The sequence below is a fragment of the Silurus meridionalis genome, chromosome 25, assembly GCF_014805685.1.
Source record: "Silurus meridionalis isolate SWU-2019-XX chromosome 25, ASM1480568v1, whole genome shotgun sequence".
NCBI lineage: Eukaryota > Metazoa > Chordata > Actinopteri > Siluriformes > Siluridae > Silurus > Silurus meridionalis.
Genome location: NC_060908.1, coordinates 3,770,264 through 3,793,520, shown reverse-complemented (window position 1 = coordinate 3,793,520; position 23,257 = coordinate 3,770,264). Strand labels below are relative to the sequence as shown.

Genomic DNA, 23,257 nt, shown 5'->3' with positions numbered 1-23,257 from the left:
GCAAAAGGGTGGAACACTGAATGAATTGTTTTTATGGCTGCTCCCATTAGGGGTCACCACAGCAAATCATCCTTCTCCATATCCCCCTGTCCTCTACATCTGCCTCTTTCACACCAACTACCTGCAGGTCTTCCTTCACAACATCCATTAACCTCCTCTTTGGCCTTCCTCTTTTCCTCCTTCCTGGCGGCTCCATCCTCAGCATTCTCCTACCGATATACCCCATGTGCCTCCTCTGCACATGTCCAAACCATCTCAATCTCACCTCCCTCACCGTGTCTCCAAAACGTCCTACATGCGCTGTCCCTCTTATAAACTAATTTCTAATCCTGTCCATCCTGAATTAATTATTCTACTAATTTGCATTACTTTTAATGACTTGATCAATGTCTCCCCCTGCTGGTGATGTAAAATAATACACATTATTGACAAACACTCAACAAAAAATGTCATACAGATGTTGCAAACGTGAGTCCAAAACAACAAATGTATTGTATCATTAAATAATTCATACGCACTTAGTATATAATATATCCCACCTACTAACAGGTCATATGCTGAAGAGATAGTGTTATTCACTTTACCGCTTATAATTTTATAATGTCAATGTTACACCTGAACGGTGTATATACATTATGGTCAACAATAAGAAAACAATTTTGTGTAAGATTTTTAGCAAAAAAAAAAAAAAGAAATTCTATTTAGCCATGTATTTCTAGTTGTCAATTAAAATATGATTTTAAGCATATGGGTATCTTTTAGCCAATTTAGTCTCGAGGTTTCTTCCATAAGCGGTCTTTGTGCATCTTATAGGAAAATAATTAAAGACAAGATGGTGTGATGTGGCCTGAAATATCTGTTGGCTATAAACAGTTGTCCTCTCCCAGAAATCCAGTTTGAGTGTTCAGAGATTTGAAGCGAGACAAACAAAGATGGACAAAGATTTTTTTTTTAAGTATATTTGGAAACTGTACATATTTCATAAATTTAATAACCTACAATTACAAAAAACAAAACAGGACTGTCTCAAAGCACATATTATACACTTCTGCTGGACAGGAAGTTCACAAAAAAACCCATTTTGTACTAAATCTCACCTACGGTTGTGTCCAAACGAGGCTCAAGAACAACCTCCAAGCAGTTATCGTACAACTAGATCTTGTTGTATTAACCCAGTCTGAATAAAACACTTGAAAGGTGTGCAAGTTCACAGTTTGAGACACAGCAGCAGTTTGAGTGGAGTCTCTATTTGATGGTCTTGCTGATGTTGGTGTAACCGGCACCTACGCAGGTCATCAGCACTTTCTCTCCTCCTTTCCGCTCCTCTTCATCTACTTTCTGCTGCGCGATCTTGAACTGGATCTGAAAGAAGTCCCGAATGTGTCGAAGGAACTCGATCCTGCAAGACGCCACAGTAGCCATGGTTACATTCAGACTTAACAATAGACAACTGGTACAGAAGATCTAAATACATGTATTTCATCCATACACTACTATAGATATGAATAAGGGCCATGTTAGATTAATTAATTACTTAATAAAAAAATCAGACTGGCATTAGAACATTTTGAGGCAGTAGTAGACTAAGAGATTATAATTATTTAGACATTTATTCTTTCACGTGTTGTTATTTGGGCATCGAGCTCACCAAACATGATTATCCGAGAGCTGATGTTTGTGTTGTCTTATAATTCTACATACATTATATTTGACAGGACGTAAAGCCTAGTTAAAGTAATACAGTCGTGAATTTAACTAGACGAAGTAAGGGTGTAAATGCGTTTATAATTATTGGGCTCAATCTTGACTCGATTTCACTTTATATCGCCCCTGACCGGTTTTGAGATAAGCGTCCTTGACTGCAGCCATATAGGAAAGACCTGGGATGTGAAATGACCTCCATTAAATGGGTTCAGCAGCCAAAAATCTCCGCATGTAACCCTAAACATTGCATTCAGTCACTGTGTTTCACTCGAAACACCACGTCGTCTGAATCACATTACCGACGGATATGGCTGTAAACGTTGAAGCTTTGCTAATCAATAGCGATCATGATAACCTTGTAGCATGGCTGAACATTCTCAAGGTGAGGTCGTTGCTCTTTACAACTCAAACAAACAAAAAAAAAAACCCTGCAACAACAATGTTTTTCATTCACAAGTTGCACGTGATAAACCTGCGGGCACTCGTCTATATAGTTGCGATCTTTTGGCCAGGATCGGCTCTCTGCGTCAGGAATGACCGTGACCCGAGACACTGTGTGCCCAACACTGAGGGGGCATGGAGGGAAAAAAAAAAAAATACTATTTTTGCAGGGAATGGATTTGTAACTAAGGGGGAAAAAAATAAACAAAAAAAACCACAGCAACAAAATTCCCAATGGTTCACATCATAAATAACTTCCACTGGCGGAAACATTGGAATCAAGTCCCAGAAGCCTGTATGATCATTTTGTGAGATTAGTTTTGCCACTCAGTTGGCTACAAGATGACATTGCCAGCTCGGAATGAGTTCCACGAGATCTACATAAATCAAGCTTGAAAGTATCCTTGCAGATGCCACTCACAGACACAGGAAGCATTGTGTTGGCACTGCCAATCTTCAGTTATCATAGTACTGTACTTGATTAGGACACAGCACCGGTACCATGATAACTGAAAATGGACAGTTCATTGGAGGCAGAGTTTGATGCAGAATTCATAGAAACTCTTTACTAAGCATACAATTAAACGGGGAAAAAAAAATTCAAAAGAACAAATCTTAAGTTAACAGCTGTTTAACCCAAAGGTCAAAGGTGAAAAATGAGACTTACGTGTATGGAGAAAGGGGACCTAAAAGAGTTTTGGACACATCTTGCTGGCCGAGCGTCATGTACAAGAGAGCTAAGCTCTGATTGGTCGAATCCACACAGCCACCCTGAAAATGATGGCAGGATTGTTAGAAAATCACACACCTACAGACAACATTTGTGAATGATGATCATATAAACCACTCTTCAATCAGCAAAATTGAGAGAACGAGGGATGACCCTTCATTTTCTATGAAGTGTTGTGTTATGTCCCTTTTCCATTTCTTAGCAGAATTTGTCTAAATATTACAGCAAAGTGTTCACATTTTCACAACCAAAGTTTTGTGTAAGAACTTTAAAATCAGACTCTATAATGCATGCCCAAAACTCTAGACGTATTGAAGACCGATATATGACTCATTACTCCACCTATAAGAGCATGGAGTAGTTATGTTAGACTTCTTAGCAACAAAATGTTTACAAACATTTAAGTCTGGTGTTGGGGCAGAACGACTCATCTGGCTATGACTGCTCACATGTCCTGATTGGAGTCACTGCATGGACATCTGCACAGAACTGATTTAATCACGTCATCATATATAAAAAAATAAAATAAATTTGTTGTGGACACAAACTTATTCCCGACTAACAAAATTTTGAAAAGTGACTGCCTCAGAAGAAAACATTGAGATTACAACGATTTGATACAGAAAATTTATAATAAAACAACTTCAGAAAATTTTTTATTGTCTTTTACAACAATCTTTTTTTTTGCCAGCTTCTTTTGCTTTTTAATGGCGAAATGCAGGTTTAATTTTACAAATATAAAACTAAATAAGATGTTTAGGATTAATTTCTTTCTAAAAACCTTAAGACTAAGACTTTGAAACCTTTAAATATCAACAACAGAATAAAACGTTTCTCAATGGGGTCGAATTATTAAAGTCCAGAATAATATATTTAATGAACATTAGATTTTGACAGGATGAACATTTTGAGGGACCTGTATCATAACTACATACATCAGTAGACACTATATTTAACATCCTAAAAATTTTACAGATTAAATATAATGTTCATATTCTAATTCATTTGACCACAAAGACACTGGATCACATGATTCGCCTCTTTATGTTGTGGCATTTTTAACAGTTAATTTATAGATTATTCAGTTTGTTAAACATTAAGTTTATAGTATTAACATTAAAATTCAATAAATGAATAGCAGTGTAATCAGTTAATACTGACAACGAAGGTGATTAATTCAACTCCACACACCACCTATAATATGACAAGTTTTAACTCTGTACCTAATTCTGGATCGATTTCTTTTCGGTCATTGATTTAGAATGTCTGTGATTCAAAAAAAAAAAAAAAATTTTGTCTACTGACAAAAATAAATTAATAAATAATGGAGTTACACAATATTGCAAGAAATAATGCAAATCAACAAAATTGTTAAAATTCAAATTTATGCAAATAATCGATTTGCATTACTATTTTCACAAGGATTTGCGAGATCGAACTACAAATATGTTCTTTCGTCCCCACTTTTATAAATGAACTTACCTCCGCATGCATTATATCATCCTGCTCCTTTATAAAGGCAGTAATTGAAGAGCGGAAAACTACACACTGCTCCTAGTCCTCCTTCCTATTGTCCACTTTTCACTTCAGCCAACGCTGATGGAACTGAAAGCTCCCCAAGCTGCATTACAATATACAAGAACTGAGGATCCAATAACACCACAGCGTTATGCTGATGAAGCACACAGGAGCAAAAACACGCCTAAACAGGACGGTGGAAAAGTCCCAAAGATCCTGAGTTACAAGACCCCCACTTTCTACAGTTACACACTAAATACACCGGGTATAACACGATGTTCTTTGAGTACAAGCCTAACCTCCGCTACATAAACCTTTAACTGTGCGATCGAGAAAATGCGCTGCATTGGTAAGTGCTAAAATTCAATTAGTCGCCCATCACAATGTGCTCTGTTTAAAAGTTTAGCTGCATCACGGCATCTGACTGTCCGTCCGATTCAGGAAAAAAAGATTTCATTCAATGACTGCAGCATTCCAGAAGCAGACAGCTGAAAAGTCATGGAATAGTAAGAATAAAAAGATAAACAGGATGCGGATAAGTAGAGTTAAACGCAAACTGACTGGATCTGAGGCAGGACGAAAAAAAAAAAAAAAAAGAGGGTAGGACTGCCAGCACGTTTACAAACACGATAAGGACAAAAGGTGGACAAATGTCAACCTGCGTCATTTAGAAAGTGGCGAAATAATTCGGCACATCCTCAAAAAAACAAAAACCTCAGTCTGTGAATGAACAGCAAAAGCAACACATGGTGCCAAGATTTATAAACCTTGCTTTTTAAAAACTGCATAAACCAAGTAGACTCTCCACACAACACAAAACTAATAAGAAGCATAAAAATGTGCTGTTATTTCACATTTAACAAAAGCCTGTTGTTTATCTTATTCCCAGAACAATACACAGTGTTTATTAATTTCTTACTTGAGGGTTTAGCATTGCTTCTGCCTGTATTGTGTTCACCAGATCTTTAAAAGATGATAATAATTGACGGGACTGCGATTTGTCTAGTGCAAAAAGAGAAGAGGTTCGTCCCCTTAGCATGAAATTGAAAAAACCGAATTGAGCACTTTGAGTGCGACAGGCTGCTCAAACTTGTGTTTTCAAATGTCTATCATGAACAATGACAAAATAACTAACGAGAAAGTATAGAGCGTAGTCTCGGCAGCTGAATCATTACCAAAAATTAATACGTGAGCGATTAAACACAGATTTGTCTTGAAGCAGAATTTTTTTTTCAAAACGGATCCTTGGTTGCATTATACCTGTAACATACACCGTTGGAATAAAAAGGTTCCCGAGAGAGTTCCTGGATGGCCTTGTAAAAGGGTTATAAAGCTCCTACGCAGAATCTTCAAGGGTTCTTCAGATAAAAGGAACCGCACAAAACTAAAATCTATAAAAAATAATAATAGTAATAAGGAACCTTTTAAAAAGCAGGCCAATGGGAGGTTATAAGATATTTCAACAGACACGACGGTACGTACACTTGAACATCGCCGTCAACCAACAAGCGTCAATTCAAAACAGAATCCCAAAATAATAATAAAAAAATTTAAATACTTAATTTTCCAGAAAATACACTCGATACACAAAAAAAAATCCAGTATTGTCTACAAGAAAAGAAAAATCACTTACACAAAGTCTCCTAATCTATACAAGCGGTTCTATTTAAAAGCGAAGCACGTCTTTATGAGCGTGTGTCCAAAAGCTGTTTACTACAAAGACTGACCACGGGGTACTGATTAACTACAAAGCAAACATACACACACTCCAAAAAGGTGGTCCAAGCGCACAACGGAGATCCTATTATTTTAAATATTAACATCGTTAGTCAGTGGTTGACTCGCCTTCCTTAACCCTGTGTCTCTGTATTCAACCAATGGGACGCTGCTCTGCTCAAGTATAACAACAATGTGCATAAATAAAAATAAATCATAAATTTATAAAAATATATATAATAATTTGTTTTACTAACCCGAGTCAAGCGGTGGGTGAGACATTAACATTCCTATGACTATACATAGTATTATGAAAAATCGATCACAGTATCAATGTGGCTACTTATTCCGAACTGGAAATATGATTTGTAGTGTGTTGTAAAACTCTGATTTTTGTTTTTAAATCTTATATATGTAATATATAAACTTACTTTTGGCTTCTCCCATTAGGGGTCGCCACAGCGGATCATCCGCATGTTTGATTTGGCACGTTTTTACGCTGGACGCTGACCGGGGATCTAATATATGTAATAATATATATAATATTAATTCATAAATAATGTTAATATATAAGTACCGTTACACCCCTAATATCAATGTCATGTTCTCATGTGTGTTTGGTCGTGATATGAGCTTGTATTGCACCATACAAGTCTTAAGGATTTTTAAAACCCACATGAAATAATTCATATGGTGACTTTCTACGATTATTTTTATTTTGCATTGGCAGAAGATTCAGTGATGTGAAGCAAAATGTGACTGCTAGGACTGGAATAAGCTAGAGCGAGTGATAACATTCCTATAAATAGGCACTGTGCCAGCTTCAGAACCCACCCTGTAGACCTCTTCCAGCAGAAGTTTGGCACAATTCTTTCCCAGTTCTTCAGGAAGTACCGAAACTCCTTGTCCCTGTGGGGTCGAGGTCATCTCTGCACTCAGAAATGTCCCGTTAACCGTCTCCGCCACCAGAGTCAAGCCAAAACCTGGAGACCTGAACATAAAAATTTAATAAAATGATGGACCAAGACTATAATTTTGGTCTGTAGTCCCATTATTTGTTAATATTTTGTCTTTACAGGGAACAGGATTTAATTTGGAAGTAACCTACTGCTTTTAGTGAGAGGCATTTTATGTTTTTAAGTATTTTGTGAGACAAACAATTCGTTTAATGCCATGTCTACTGATTCGACAAAAAAAAAAAAAAAAAAAAAAAAAAAAACAACCAACAAGATTTACGCATTTCTTTAAAATTTTAAAGCAGTAACTCGTCCATGATCAGAAAAACAAATAAGACCAATACGTACTTCCCCGAACTGGCTCCTTTCATGTGGTCCGTGTAGATGTAAATGTCTGGAATAAATTTGTTTAAGACGCTCCGGGCGGAGTCTACAATCCTGTTGGCCATCTGAGGAGACACCCGCACTGAGTATCTGCCATGCAAGAGTCGAGGATGCAAAAACGGATCGACAAATAACCAAACGCAAATAGTAAGGGTTCAAAGCAAACCTTCAAAAGCACCAGAATCTGCAGAAATATAATCATATAGTGAGATGCTGCACTTGTGTCAGAAGCAGCAGCTCTACACATCTGTCCTGGAGAACTAAAACTCTATTGTGAAAGGATACGCTGTTCCTCTGATCCGCTTGATTTTGCCCGGATCGGTGAGCTGCACGGGTTTGATTGTTCGTCGTACAGGACAGGAAAAATGCACTTCACCTCCTCCTCCTGGTGCCATGCCTCTCCTAATTACCTGAGACCAACGGCGAGGTTATGGGTTACTGCGTTCTTAAAAAAATGTTTTTTGTCTTGACAAAGATATAAAATCATCCCCCAAAAGAGTCAAGAAAAACAAAGAAGAAGAAAAAAGTTAACCTGCAAAACCCAACCTACTGTTTTGCATCTCTGTGTAATCCTGAGGGGAAATTAACAAATGTGTGAAGTTTTTAAATACAAGGTCTGATAAACATCTTCAGCAGCAGCAGGGAGATCATTCAAGATATGCCGTGGCACTTTATAACATGCCTCACCCTCCCTTGAGGACGACTCTCCATCCAGAAAACTCAGCCCCAAAAATTATACCTGGGTCTATTTTAAAGCAATGATGAAAAATCTCACATAGTTTAAACAGTCATTTGAATTTGAGGACCCTTCTGTCTCCCTCTTTCCCAAACTCAAGTTCCATGTAGCAAAACGTGACATTCGGAAAGACAATTTTATGTCACACACAGCGGTGAACAGTAGGGAAGTAAATGTAATTCGTTACTGTACTCAAGTAGCTTTTTCACGTATCTTTATATTACTGAAGTATATGTACTTTATTACATTTCAAAAGTCAAATATCGTACATTTTACTCGACTACATTTTGAGAAATCGAGTTGTCTTTTTATTTATGAAGAGAAAACTTACTACGTGTTTGCCCGGTTAACCAATCAGGGTCGAGCGTACCAATCAAAACTTCAGTTCAGCATCAGTTCAACAGCAAGCAGAACATTTAGAGAAAATAAATGAGGGATTTTTTTAAAGCAGTTAAAAGTAGTAAGTAGTACTTTTAACATAAACTGAGTTGATTAAACCAAAAAGTCTTGTACCAAATTATTTATTTGCTTGCATTTTATAAAAGCATTTATAAAAAGATTTTTTTCCTAGAGGTGGCATCAGGAATGACCACCATAACAAACAGTTATGTTATTATCCATGGTGCAGCATCTGTAACAGCTGCATCTTTTTTTGTGTATTTGTCATAAGAGCGTGTTCTGCATGAAGCCAAATCATCACAGCATCATAGATAACCATTACCATTGTTATAACTACGTTTGTGACAAATAAAATCTGAATCTTGAATCTAATAGATGATCTGCTGATGACTGGGTGTATTGCAGTTTAGATCTTGAAGCTAATTTAAACCTCTGGCTTCAGTTATCCGTTTAAGAGGAATCTTAATGCGTTAAAAATAAAGAGAGAAGACAAAAGGGGAAATATTTAGGATTGCAAAACACCACTGACTCTAGCAGTACCTTTATTTCCAGACCTTCCCCATCAATACCGAAAGTCTTCATCAAAGGAACAGCAGTGGCTTTCAGCAAGTCCACCTGCGAAACCCAACAGCAGTGTTAAATATAGTGCAGAAACATTCATGTGTCACTCAGCATAGTCGTAGGCGTGATTACTCACGGAGGGATCCGTCGGGTCGTTCGTGACGCCCTTTAAGACTGCTTTGAGTGGATTCTTCATGAATGGTGCCAGCATGATGAGAGACTCCAGGTAATAACCTATGGAGCGCTGAACGTTACACTCGTGCTCCACAGAGCCGCCGTACAGAAGACCAGGCTGGTAAAACAACACCGTTCCTGTGTGGAGGACGCAAAGGAAGATGAGACGCTTGTGTTTTTACGTCCACTGAGCAGGAATTATTTGAAATGTGTTTAATCAGCATAAAATCAAGCTCAACCAGCCACTCTTACAACAGTGGTGAGAAGAAAAGCGTCTCAAATGACGGACTACAACAAGACGTGTGGCTACTCGATCCGTACGGGAAACGTGATTAGCGATTTGTTGCCACTTCCTGTCATCGCCTACGTTTTACTTCAGTCTAGTGTTTAAATGTGCAGCCACAAGAATTTCTATGCGAATGAGTGAATAAATTAATGAAGGACAGAAGAAATTAATTCATTTATGAATAAATAATTCGAGTGAACAAATAAATAAATATCTTACATTTTGCATGTTTCTCAAATGCAGATATTTGTTAAAGTATGCTGAATAATATATCTTTTGTAAAAGATCTACAATCTTATAGACCCAATTGGAGTCTCTAACAAATTGAAACTATTACATTTTATTTAAACAATTTAATTTATACAAATTTTATCAATTACTCAAATTAAATCAATATCATTTAATTGATATATTTTACCCCGAAAAATGTATTTATATCAAGAGAATCAGTAGTAAAGAACTATTTTCTGTACGGATTGGGTAGAGTCAGCAGTTGACTTGTTGACATGCTTATTGTTCCATCGATTAATCGAGCGATTGGATAAGAACGTTTTCTTTGTTAAGGAGCACTAAAATAATCAATAGCTGCAACCCTAATGTGTGTGTGCATGCAAAAAGGCCTGTTGGAAGCTTCAGACTTACCCGTCTGGTTGATTTCTATTCTGGTGCCGTTGGTCACTTTGTCCAGAAGCCTGATAAAACTCGCTTCAAAATCTGAGGAAGCAGAAATCGTTAATAAAACACTGAATCATAAGCAAACACCACATCCAATCCCTCACCGTCCACTTCAATGCTTTCTGGGATGTCAGCGATCCTCATTAAAATCAATGTGGCTTCATTTTACAGTTTAGGTATACATCTTAGTAACAAATCTGCCCTCGCTCTTTCTTTCTCTTTCTCTCTCAGACCTGCTCTGAAACCGGTTATAACCAAAACACATGGAAATTATTCAAAAATATATGCAAACCACAATTATTAGGTATATTAAAATTTAGGAACCAGAAAAGCATTCTGAACCCAACCCTCATTATTATAATAATCATTATTTTATTTGTCCTAAATTGGGCAGACTCCCAGGTGTGACGTCATAACTATTCAAAACATCTACGTCACGGTAGTTAGAGCAGCTTAACTGATCGAATGTGCAATTAATCGTTTAACGTGTATGTAAATCATAGTAATAAAACAAATATATGTTTATAGAAACAAATGTAGAGATCACAAAATATGTTTCAGACATTTCGGATTGAAGTTTTGGGTAAGATGAAAAGTTTAACTTATAATGAGATAATAAAATGTGAATATTTATTATTTAAAAAAGAATAATATATATAGAGAAAGTGATAAATTGTTCCCAAACATGGATTCATGGTGTCACGTTTTATTTTGGACACACTGCAATTCCACTCCGCGTGTTTACGCAACGCTAAAAGGCTAAGCTAACACACGCACGCGCGCACACACGCGCGCGCCGCACATTTCGTGCGTCGTCACAACTCGAACCGCGCTCCAAACGCCGCCTGAACTCACCTCGGAGCCCGGGGTTGTCATCTCTGGATCGGATGTTCCGGATTTTCACCCTCTTGCCACTGAGCGTGGACAGAACGAGCCTCTGGCGCAGGAAATTACAGCCTTCGTAGCTGAGACTGGCCATGCTGCTGAACACTCACAGGCACGAAACCCACGTGTGTCTCCCGAGAGCTTCTTTCACCACCCGTATTCCAATAAACCACGCCCCTCTCGGATTTGATTGGCTGATTATCTACACCCACCAGCAGTGCGGACCAATAACGACTGGGTAACACTTTCAGGTCGCCGTAACGACAGTTTAATTATATATATATATATATATATATATATATATATATATATATATATATATATATATATATATATATAAATATTTTTTCTTTATATAATTATAAGATTTTGTTTTTTATATTTATTTTTTATTTTAGAATCTATTCTGTATGGACCGATTAAAAAATATATTTATTTCGTAAAAAAAAAGCTGACAAAGCGACAAAGTGTAATGTAAATGTAATCTTTTTTTTTTTTTTTACAATTCACTACAGAGGAAAATTAAAAACAACTGTAAAACATGAGGGGGAACCCATCTGGATACGGGTGGAGGAAACTGCGCAGTTAGAGATTAAATGTCATTTCCTACTGGGCGGCGCAAAGACCAAAACAAATTAGTTTAATCAATTTATGCAGTACTTTATATCAGCCACTAGATGGCACCAATATCGTTTTTTGTTTTTTTTTTAACTCACGACGATAATTTATATAATCTTTCACCTAAGTGCAGTGTGCAGTATGTAATTACTAAAATATAAATATATATAGTCAAATGTTTGGGCACATCATATTCATTTATATTTTAGATTTATTTACAGTAGCCACTTTCTGCTAATAAAAGCTTTCCTCACTTTTGGCATTCTTTCAGTCAGCCTCAAAAAGATAGTCACCTGAAATGGTTTCTCAACAATCTTTAATAGGGCTGTTGCTATCGATTATTTTAGTGATCGAGTATTGTACCGATTAATCGGTTAAGAAGTACATTTTCTTTATTAAAGAGCAATATAAAAATTCCTCTTATTCTTCTTATTATTTTAGCTTCTTCCATTAGGGGTCGCCACAGCGGATCATCCTTCTCTGTCTTACTCCTACTGACTTTCATTCCCATTCTCAACCTGCTCCCTACTCTCACCACAAATCACAATATCATCCGCAAACATCATAGTCCACAGAGACTCCTGTCTGACCTCGTCCGTCAACCTGTCCATCACCACTGCAAACAGGAAAGGGCTCAGAGCCGATCCTTGATGCAGTCCAACCTCCACCTTAAACTAGTCTATTGTTCCAACTGCACACTTTACTGCTGTCCCACTGTCCTCATACATGTCCTGCACCACCCTCACATACCTCACTGCCAAACCTGACTTCCTCGTACAATACCACAAATTCTCTCTCGGCACCCGGTTGTGCGCTTTCTCTAAATCCACAAAAACACAATACAACTCCTTCTGACCTTCTCTATACTTTTCCATCTAAATTTTCAAAGCAAATAATGCATCTGTGGTGCTCTTCCTCAGCATGAAACCATACTGTTACTCACTGATGGTCACCTCTTCCCTCAGCCTGGCTTCCACTACTACTCCCGTAACTTCATGGTGTGACTGATCAACTTTATTCCTCTGTAGTTACTGCAGGTCTGCAGATCTCACTTATTCTTAAAAAACGGTACCAGCACACTCCTTTTCCATTCCTTAGGCATCCTCTCACCTTCCAAATCTTGTTAAACAATCTGGTTAAAAATTCCACTGCCATCTCTCCTAAACATCTTCATGCTTTTACTGGTATGTCATCTGGACCTATCGACTTTTTACTCTTCATTCACTTAATAGCTGCTCTCACTTCCTCCTTACTAATCCTATCCACTTCCTGCTTCACCATCTCCGCACCATCCAACCTTCTCTATCTCTCATTTTCCTTGTTCATCAGCTGCTAAAAATACTATCTCTATCTTCTCAACACACTCTTCTCAATAGTCAACACATTTCCATCTCTATCCTTTATTGCTCTAACATGCAGCACATCCTTCCCAGCTCAGTCCCTCTGCCTGGCCAATCGCTACAAATCCTTTTCTCCTTCCTTAGTGTCCAACTTCTCATACAGCTTATATATATTGCTTTCACCACATCCCTCTTCACCTGTTGCCACATCTTGTGCTCCTGCCTACTTTTCTCATCACTTTGTTGATCCCAATTCTGTTTCACCAACCTCTTAGTCCTTATGCTCTCCTGCACTTCCTCATTCCACCATGTTTCTTTATCTTACTTTCTATTTCCAGATGTCACACCAAGTACCTTTCTAGCCGTCTCCCTTATCAATTCTGCAGTAGTTGCCCAATCATCCAACAACCCTCACCACCACCGAGCCCCTGTATGACCTCTTCCCTAAATCTCACACTACAGTCTTCCTCCTTCATTTTCCACCATTTAATTATTTTAGTCCTCACTCTCCTCCTCTTTTTCTTCACCTCAAAAACCATCCTACAGACCACCATCGGATGCTGTCTAGCTACACTGTCCCCTGCCAACACCTTACAGTCTCCAATGTCCTCCAGGTTGCATCTCCTACATAGAACATAGTCCACCTGTGTGTACCTTCCTCCACTCTTATACGTCCCCCTATGATCCTCCTTCTTCTTAAAATAAGTATTCACCACTGCCATTTCCATCCTTTTAGCAAAATCTACCACCATCTGCCCTTCTACATTCCTCTCCTTAAAACCATACCTACCCATCACCTCCTCATCAACTCTGTTCCCTTCACCTACATGCCCATAAAAAATGCCCCAATCACCAATTGTTCTTTTATAAGTACAACTTCTATCACTTCATCTAACTCACTCCAGAATCTTTCCTTTTCCTCCATTTCACAACCCACTTGTGGAGCATAAGCACTGATGACATTTATTATCACCCTTCAACTTCCACCTTCATGTTCATGTCCCTATCAGAAACTCTCTTCACCTCCACTACACTCTTACTGTACTCTTCCTTCAGAATCACCCCTACACCATTTCTCTTTCCATCCACACCATAATAGAACAGTTTAAACCCACCTCCAATGTTCATGGCCTTACTCCCTTTCCACTTAGTCTCCTAAACACACAACATATCTACCTTTCTCCTCTCCATCATATCAGCTAACTCGCTCCCTTTACCAGTTATAGAACCAACATTTAAAGTGCCCACCCAAACCTTCACTCTCCTCCATTTCTCCTTTCCCACCAGTTCCCTGTTGGCTAACAATACCGGTGGCGGTTGTTGGTAACCTGGGCTTCAACTGATCCGTTATGAAATTCTGGTTCGCGTTCCGCATGTTTGATTTGTTTTACGCTGGATGCTCTTCATAATGCAACCCTCTTGTCCAACTCATTTCAAACCATGTCAGCTGGATTTAGATCGGGTGATTGTGGAGGCAAAGTCATAAATAAATGAATAATCAATTAAATAAACGTATGAATAAAAACACATTATTCGAATTGTATAATTAATAAAGGTAAAGGAAAAACACTAATTTGCACCTTGTAACATCTTTTCAAAGTATAGTTTATGGTTACGATTATGATTATTATGATAATTATTAATGGTCACTTCTATAATTCTATAAGAGTATAACAATAATTTGTGTAAAATAGATTCAATACATTTTTGTAATAGTTGTAAAAAGAATTGTATATATTGGTTATAATAATAATAATAATAATAATAATAATAATAATGATGATCTTGGCTTCGCTGAACATTCTGGGCATTTTTGTTTTTAATTTTATTTTTTTTACTTCCTATTTGGAATTTCTGTAATTTTTTTTTCTATCAAAATATATAATCTAATTCATTTTCTTGATACAGGGAGCATTCTCCTAATGTTATAGTAGCCTTAAAATTGTTTGCAGCAACCCTGCATCACTCCAGAAAGGTTTTGATATAATTTTCCCTGTAATTCTTCTTGTTGTGGCAAAAATGTGGCTAATATATATATATTTCCAGAACAGTGCTGACTTCTGTAACTAAAACAGATTGTTCCTGTTATAAAATGGTTTCCAAAATAAATAACCAAAGGGGAAGCAAATGCTAAGACATACACACTGCTAAGGAAAATATGCATTTACTAATTACATGTACACTACAATTGATGCAGTTACTCATGTGCAATGATTTCAGGTTACCATGTAAAAGATACACACGGCATGTAGAAAAGATGTACCTTTACATTTACACATACAGAATTGATCAGATATTGAATTTAGTATAATTTATTGTGTACTTAATTAATCAAAAATAGATTATTATTGATATTATTATACAAATGACTGTGGTATAAGAGGAATAAAACACTCAAAGGTGTCTCGTGTCAACTTCACTGTGTTACATCAATCCATCCCTAGTTTTTCTATAACTGCACAACCCATATAAGTATTAATTTACATAGATCAGGTGAAGGCATATAATATTCGAAGGCACATTCCTGCGCAAAGGAAGCTAAAGTGCCTAAGATGTTTATCATAAAATCAGGCATCTAGTTGCACAGAACTCAGAAAAAGACTAAATGGACACACTTATCACTTCCTCCATCTTCTTGCACATGTCAGACCTTGCTCTTTTAAGGGATTTGCAAGGGGAAGAGGGGGTGGAGCTGATGAGTGAACTTTCCTGACAAAACAATGTCGATCCGAGATAAGGGTTTTGCTCAAGTGGAATTTTTTTTAAAGAACTAGAATATTTACATTCGAATAATTTTTACCAATATCACATAAATATGCAAAAACAGCAAATACATAATTATATATTTCATATGTATGAACTATTCTATATGGACAAAAGTATCTGGACACCTGATGCTTCCTGACATATGTGGTTCTTTCCCAAACTGTTACCACAAAAGTTAAAAGCACACAGTTGTAAAGGAGGCTTTTGGATGCTACATTTTTCCATCACTTCCAAAACTGTTCCAGCACGACAATACCCTGTGTCCAAAGCCAGCTCCATGAAGACATGCTTTACATGGTTTGGAGGAGAAGATCTTGAGTTGCCTACTATGTAGCTCAAATCTCAACCTCAAACATTGAGGATGAACTGGAACGCTGACTGCACCCTCACCCTATGCCAGTTTACTAACACTTTACTAGCACCAAAATCCAGTGGAACAGATTCCCAGAAGAGTGGAGGTTATTATAAGAATAAATAGGAACTAAATGTGGAATGAAAACTTCAAAAAGGACATACCCATCCAATGCTCAGGTGTTCACAAACTTTTGTCCATATAGTGTATGTGTATTGCTATAGTAATGATTAACTGTAGTGGGTTGAGAGTTTAACAGTCTCAGTACAGAGAACATACTGTAACTAAACTGAAGCCGGGTTGCCAGGTCTCCATGTCAACAACATCACTGCAGAAAAAGAACAATTTTTTGTTCATCTGATTTGAAATTAATATCCTTTACCCTTAATATAAACTCACTTTAAAACAAGATCTTGCCCACCATGCACTAATTTTAACCTAGCCCCAAAAGTCACCTCCTGAGTTGCTTGTTTTTAAACCTAGCCTTGTTCCAAAACGAGCTCCTTCAGACTAAAACTGTGTGCATATGAAATAAAAATAGAAGACACACATAATTAATATGCTTGTTGTGCACCAGTGAATTTGTTCTTTTCATTCATAACCATATGTCTAATACTACAGTGTATAACCCTGAGAAAGAAAAAATAAACATATATGAACAAAAGTATGTGGACCCCTGACTATAAGATTCCTTCATGCTTTTTAAACATCCCATCCCACATTTAGTCCTCATTTGCACTTCCAATCTTCTATTTTTGGAGTGTATTTGGAGATTTGTGCTCATTTAGCTACAAGAGTGTTAGTAAAGTCAGGTACTGATGTAGGTGAGGTGAGGAAGGGTGCACAGTCAGCGTTCACATTCATCCCAAAGGTGTTCAATAGGGCTTAGAGTTCAATAGCAGGGATTCTTTAGCAGTTAGCAGGAGATCTTCCACTCTAACCCATATAAAGCATATGTTTATAGTGCTGGCCTTGTGCATAGGTGCATGTTTTAGATCTCCTAGTTCAAGTGAGATTTCATGCATCCATGGACATCCTGTACAATTGCCAATTTGGTGGCATCAATAAGCGAAGAAAACACAAGTGTTCCAAAAACGTTGTCTATAGTATGTTTAATTTGCTGGCTCACACCTCCAGGGTCTTCAGTTCAAATCTGAGCTTGTGTTAGTGCCTGTGTGGTGTCTCAGATATCATCTTTGTTTTCTCTAGGTTTTATCTATGGGTTGCTGGTTTCCTTGCCACCTCTGAAAAATATTTGTAAGACTGCCACAAATAAATTGCATACTCAAAACTGGGATTTCTCCGATCCAGGACTCAGCATAGACTCAAACACTGTATCTCTCAATCTCCCTTACATACAAAAACAGGTTCGCTTTTTAAACTCCTACTGATCATCTATTCTTCAGTACCAGAGTTTTAGTGGTTTTGTGTATTTTTGTCCAGTGCACCAATGTAGGCAGGGTAAATTAATAGAAAGGATAAGATCAAAACCATGAAGGCAGAGCAAACACAGGCATGTGTTTACACTGAGGACAGGGTGGAGTCATCCCAGGGGAGTGTATATACAGTATCGTGGGTGTGTGTGTGTGTGTGTGTGTGTGTGTGTGTGTGTGTGTGCTAGAGCATCCTACCATGAACTTGACCGAACTACTAATCCTTGCTATTGTGTAAAGTTTATATTTGGGTATATATAAAACCAGATGACTCAGAATAGGAAAGACAATTTATCTTTATTGGAAAACCATCACATTTCAGCTATACGGTTTATTCCTATGAAATTCCCAGATTAGTGCATATATGAGAATCATATTGTCAAATGAAGAGGTTTTGTATTATAAGGCACCAGGACAGCATACTACCCTCTATCCACGCTCAGGACTTCCACAAAAGTCCAAAAGGCACACAATTACAGTTCCACATTTTAATTCACACTCAGTAAAACATTTTTTGTTTTGTTTTGGTTTTTTTGCCCATTCGGATTCGGCACGATTATCGACCGTCTTATGATCCTACCGCATGTTGTCATGGTCACCAATAAAGTGCGTAGCAAAAACCATCAAAATGTTACGACATTCGCTGATCAAGTTACACAATAAATAGACAATGTTGATTTCGAAAAGGATAAAAAGTCCATGCTGCATCTTTTTCCTCTGTAACGAATATCCAGGAATCCGGCAACGCGATATCTGTGGAAAAAAATAAAAATAAAAAAGTAAAAAAAGAGGAAGAAAAAAAAAGAAAGCCAGACATCATTTTCAACACCGTTTTATTTTTAACATATTGACCAGCGTACAGGGACGAGCAAAGAAAACACATTACCCTAGCACTAACTAAATATAACCCCTCAACCACTTGCTTTTTCTTTTCCACAAAAAAAAAAAAACAGAAGGCAGACCGCTTCCTCATTCTCAAACCAGCCATTTTGCAAACCCACGTTCGCTTTTTTACCTACTCTACCCCATAAGCTTATTACAGAGATGAGAGAATGTATGACACGTGGCTTTGAGCGTTCCTCGAAGAAGCCATTGCTCATTGAGGTAGCTCCAGCAGTTTTTTTCCCCTGATCTAATGCAACCTCTAAAATCTCCTTCACCGTGACTCCATGACTCCATTTTCCTGTTGATGTAGTGAACGGAAATCACGCAGCAACACTGCAGAGAGCTGACCGGATACGTGTCCAACACTCAGGGATAAAAATACCCCACACATGCATAAGTGCATGTGTGTGTGTGTGTGTGTGTGTGTGTGTGTGTGTGTGTGTGTGTGTGGCATCTGAGGCATTTACAGTTCAACGAAGATAATCATACAGCGGTGAGCAAAATTAGAGATGCACTGAGATGGGAATCTCAGACAGAAAAAGAACTGGAACCCTTTATGAAAAACGAGCAATCTGACCACATAAACTAGTTCTACTCTAAGATTTATTTCAAGCAGGAACTGGTATACTAATGCTAATTCTAAGCAGACGTTCATGCATCTTGCACTCTAAGCAGAAACTTCTGTCTGGTCACTCTGTCTGTTCATAAAGTCTAGACTGGTGGAGTGTTTTAGTCATGATTGACCTTCTGCAAGTTTCTCCCAACTCCACACATGATCTCTGGAGCTCAAACAGAGTGGCCATCAGCTTCTTGGTCAACTCTCATACAGTATCAAAGCACTTCTTTTCCGTGGTTGCTCAGTTTGTGGCCAGTGACCAGCTCTAGGAAGAGTCCTGGTTGCTCCAAACTTGTTCTATTTAAAAATTATGGAGGCCATTGTGCTCTTGGGAACCTTCAATGCGGCAGAATTATTTCTTGCAGTCTTCCTTAGATCTGTGCCCTGACACAATCTTGCGGTTCCTTTGACTTCATAGCTTGGTTTTTGCTCTGATATACATTTTCAGCTGTTAGATCTTATAGACACATGTATATGCCTTTCCAGATCATTTTCAGTCCATTGATGATGGAGCCAGTAGGCTCCATTGAAAGTGTAAAAACATCTTGAAGGTACACTCTATGGACAAAAGTATCAGGACACCTGACCTTTCTTGGTATATGTGGTTCTTCTCAAAACTGAAAGCACACAGTTGTATAGGAATGAACACATTTGGGATGAATTGGAACTCCAATCACACTCCAAAATCTAGAACATCTTCCCAGAAAAGTGAAGGTAATTATAAGAACAAATTGGGACAAAATGCAAAGCTCAATTATGACCAGGTGTCCGCAAACTTTTGGCAATATAGTGCATTTCATATTTTCAAAGATATGACAAATCTAAAATCTGTCTATGAACGTGTCGATGGGTGTGGAATAAAAAGAAAGCATTTTAGCATTAGTCCTCAACATAATGTGTAAAAAAGTGAATGAAATGGTCTGAATGCAACGTGTTTATAGGAATAAAACACTTTTTGTATAAAGACGTCTATTCATTTTGATTATAGGAAAAGCTGCACACCTTGCGTTTAGAAGATGGAACATGAACGTGGCTCTCGGAAAGGGTTGCTGCCCGTTGGCACGCCGACCAGGAGGGCGTCCTTGGCGGCATTCTGAAGACAGTACTGCTGTAAGTCAGCTGCAGCCTGAGACACCTGTGCATACACAAACACACGCACACACACACCTGTCCATTTAGCAATCTTATACGAACAATGCTAGAACCGCATTCCAGAAACTCAGCAAAAACGTAATTCAACACTATTGTGTTTCATCGGGTTGTTGTTTAATTTGGAAAAACAAACAATTACCCTTTGATTCCTCTAGAATGCTGCATCTGTATGCACAATACTCAGTTCTGTTCCTGACACATAATCTGCTATATGCAAATGGGTACTGTCTCACAGTCAGATATTCCTGGTCAGAACAGTGACATTACTTTACATAGTCAAATCAGCACATAGGTACATGTTGAAAAAGGATTAGGGATGTGGAAAAAATACCAATTTACATTATGTTGTCTTTATTATGGATATAAAATTGATATCATAGACATGATTAAAAATAAAATGTTTGACAACTACTCAAAGTTTGTTTACTTCCCAGTGGTTTCATTACGTTTATTAGATGGAGGACCCAGAAATTACTGTAGGTCTCCACTTTTGAGCATTATATAACAGCAAATCTGAAAAGGTTAATATTAATATCCTTTTTTATTATTAATGTGCTTGTTCAAATTTGTAATTCAATCCCAAATTGGGGTAAAATCCCAGGGTATTAGTAACAACTGTATTCACAGAGACAGGGACTTCTATAGCAAAATCTTTACATAATTAGATATATATTCTGTGCTCATATGTAAAGGTTTTTTTTGAGGATACATTTATGTATTTATTTCCTTTTAGAAGGAGTCTCCAAGCAACCAAGATAATTTTTATCTTGTTAAATAAATATTTTTAAAAAATCAGCAAAAGGTGTGAAAAGACTGTTAAAGACAATCTTCTTAAAAGCATGACTTGTTTATTAATTCATTCATGCATTCATGGAACAATGTGCTATAGTAGAAAGAGATTAAAACACACAACATAGGATATCATTGATACACAAATCTAAAAAAGGTGAATGCAAATGCAGGCGTTTTGCTTCCTAGATTCCTTTTCACATTCACATAGACACATTAGTTTTGACACCCTGCAAGAAATGCAAAATGAACCCAATGAATCTGAGATTTATTTTCAGTGTTTTAAAATTATTGGCACCCCAAGAATCAGGGTGATCCTAATCAGACTCTTTATGTAATGTCTATGACTGTCTGAAATGTAACACACTGGGAAGCTAAAGCAAAGAATTGGACAGTAAATATTTTAAAAGTATATTTTATAATGATTACATTTTTTCTTCATTGATTTGAAGTACATCTTTTTATTAATTTAATTGTGAACACACCTACTTAGTTTGATTTATTCTTTAATTTTAGGCATTAATAATGTAAAGTTATTTCTGTATTAAATTATATGTATTTCTGAAATATATGCCCACACATCTGCATTAGTTATGAAGTTCAGACATGCATATTTAAAAAAATGTCAAGCATCTCCAGCTCTTGTTGTACAATAAACATGTCACAGGAATAAACATGTCACAGTGATGCTGTAAACTCTAGTTCTCCATAGTTAGTTAAAGATCTGAGATGATGATACACACTTTGTACCAGGTTTCTAAGCTCCTTCGACTTTCCATGTGCAATTCATTTCCTCTTTCGCCATAATAAACTTTATTTTGTTATCATTCTCACCTTTATTCTCTCTACACTGGCTTGCAGTTTCAGCTGCTCCACGCTCCTCCTCATGTCCGTCAGGCTCAGGTTAGAAGAAGACATGGTCCAGGATGAAGCTCGGTCACACGGATGAGTGTTGTATTTATCGCGACGGCAACAAAATTACGTTTCGACTCTAATGAGAACTCAGGAGCGAATTCCTGAACTCACAGACACCAGGGCTGTAAGCTCCGCCCATAAAGTCTCTGGGCCAATCAGAGTTGAGAAGGCGTGGCCCAGACCATAGGCGGTATGTGTATACTGTGCACGTTACACAGGCATGGGCGATACCGCTTTTTCCTTTAAAATGCGATACTTTCAGGAGCGATATCGTCGATATCGATAGTAATACACTGTTTTTGAAATCCATAATACAAAAAATAAAAACGCAATGGACCTCACTTGTCTTTTGTTGTATTTGTGTAAATATGGCTAAACATTATTCATCAATTACACCTTTAACACAATATGATTTTTCACACAAACCATATTTGAGCTGTTGCACGTGTAATTTTTCTAGATAGATAGAATACTTTATTCATTAAAAAAAAGGGGAAATTGTAATGCTACAACAGCCAGTTAACAGACATTTCAACAAAGTACAAGTAACAAGATATTGAGGGTGGTTCAATAAAAAGATCGCAATGAGATAGAAAGTAAAATTCTTATTTTAAATCTTATTCTTATTTGAACTTATTTTGTCTTACTGCAGTGTCTATGGGACATTTTTACACATTCCGAAGAGACACCTTGTTCATGGTGGTCATTGTGATGCTCTATTCTCTCAAATTTGTTCTTCATGGTGTTCCGTGGTACATCTAATGTTTTGGAAATTCAATTATACCCCTCTTCTTATATACAAAACGTGAGGCATCATGCATGGTTGCAAGCTCTTCATGGACCAGGGTTTTAGTCGGTTGGACAAAACAAGATGTGATGAAAATCCAACAGAAGCAGATCTTTATTTGGGGTTAAGCAGGAAAAGTTCACTGTATGATGATTACTTTTCAACATAAGGTCGAATGTGTCATTTCATGTGATCAGTTTCCTTGGAACACAGTTCCATTCACAATTACACAAGGGCTTGCACATTTATAGAACCAGTTTTTTTCTTCTGATCTTTTTTGCCCTAAAATCAATTCCAATTAGATTTGTGTTTAAAATGTATCTGTTAACATTTAGTCTTCTTTTAAGTTGAACTGCATTGATAAGTAAAATGATTGTACATAAAGGCTTATAGAATATAAAGCTTCGTTTTCAAATATAAGATTATTATGCTGTCCCCT

The 23,257-nt window shown here is 37.3% G+C and overlaps 2 protein-coding genes across 2 annotated transcripts; both read right to left on the bottom strand.

Annotated features, from left to right (window-relative positions):
* Positions 1-931: 931 nt before the first annotated feature.
* rcl1 (RNA terminal phosphate cyclase-like 1) lies at positions 932-11,327 on the bottom strand. Its single transcript, XM_046839575.1, has 9 exons — positions 11,136-11,327; positions 10,248-10,319; positions 9,282-9,457; positions 9,125-9,199; positions 7,735-7,859; positions 7,414-7,539; positions 6,944-7,100; positions 2,813-2,916; positions 932-1,399 (listed from the first exon to the last, which is right to left on the bottom strand). Exons 1-9 carry the CDS (start codon positions 11,257-11,259, stop codon positions 1,246-1,248), a joined length of 1,113 nt encoding a protein of 370 aa, XP_046695531.1. The 5' UTR covers positions 11,260-11,327; the 3' UTR covers positions 932-1,245.
* Positions 11,328-17,952: 6,625 nt separating this feature from the next.
* On the bottom strand, positions 17,953-22,135 carry gng10 (guanine nucleotide binding protein (G protein), gamma 10). Its single transcript, XM_046838722.1, has 3 exons — positions 21,951-22,135; positions 20,178-20,310; positions 17,953-18,427 (listed from the first exon to the last, which is right to left on the bottom strand). Exons 1-2 carry the CDS (start codon positions 22,032-22,034, stop codon positions 20,185-20,187), a joined length of 210 nt encoding a protein of 69 aa, XP_046694678.1. The 5' UTR covers positions 22,035-22,135; the 3' UTR covers positions 17,953-18,427; positions 20,178-20,184.
* Between the last annotated feature and the right edge of the window lie 1,122 nt (positions 22,136-23,257).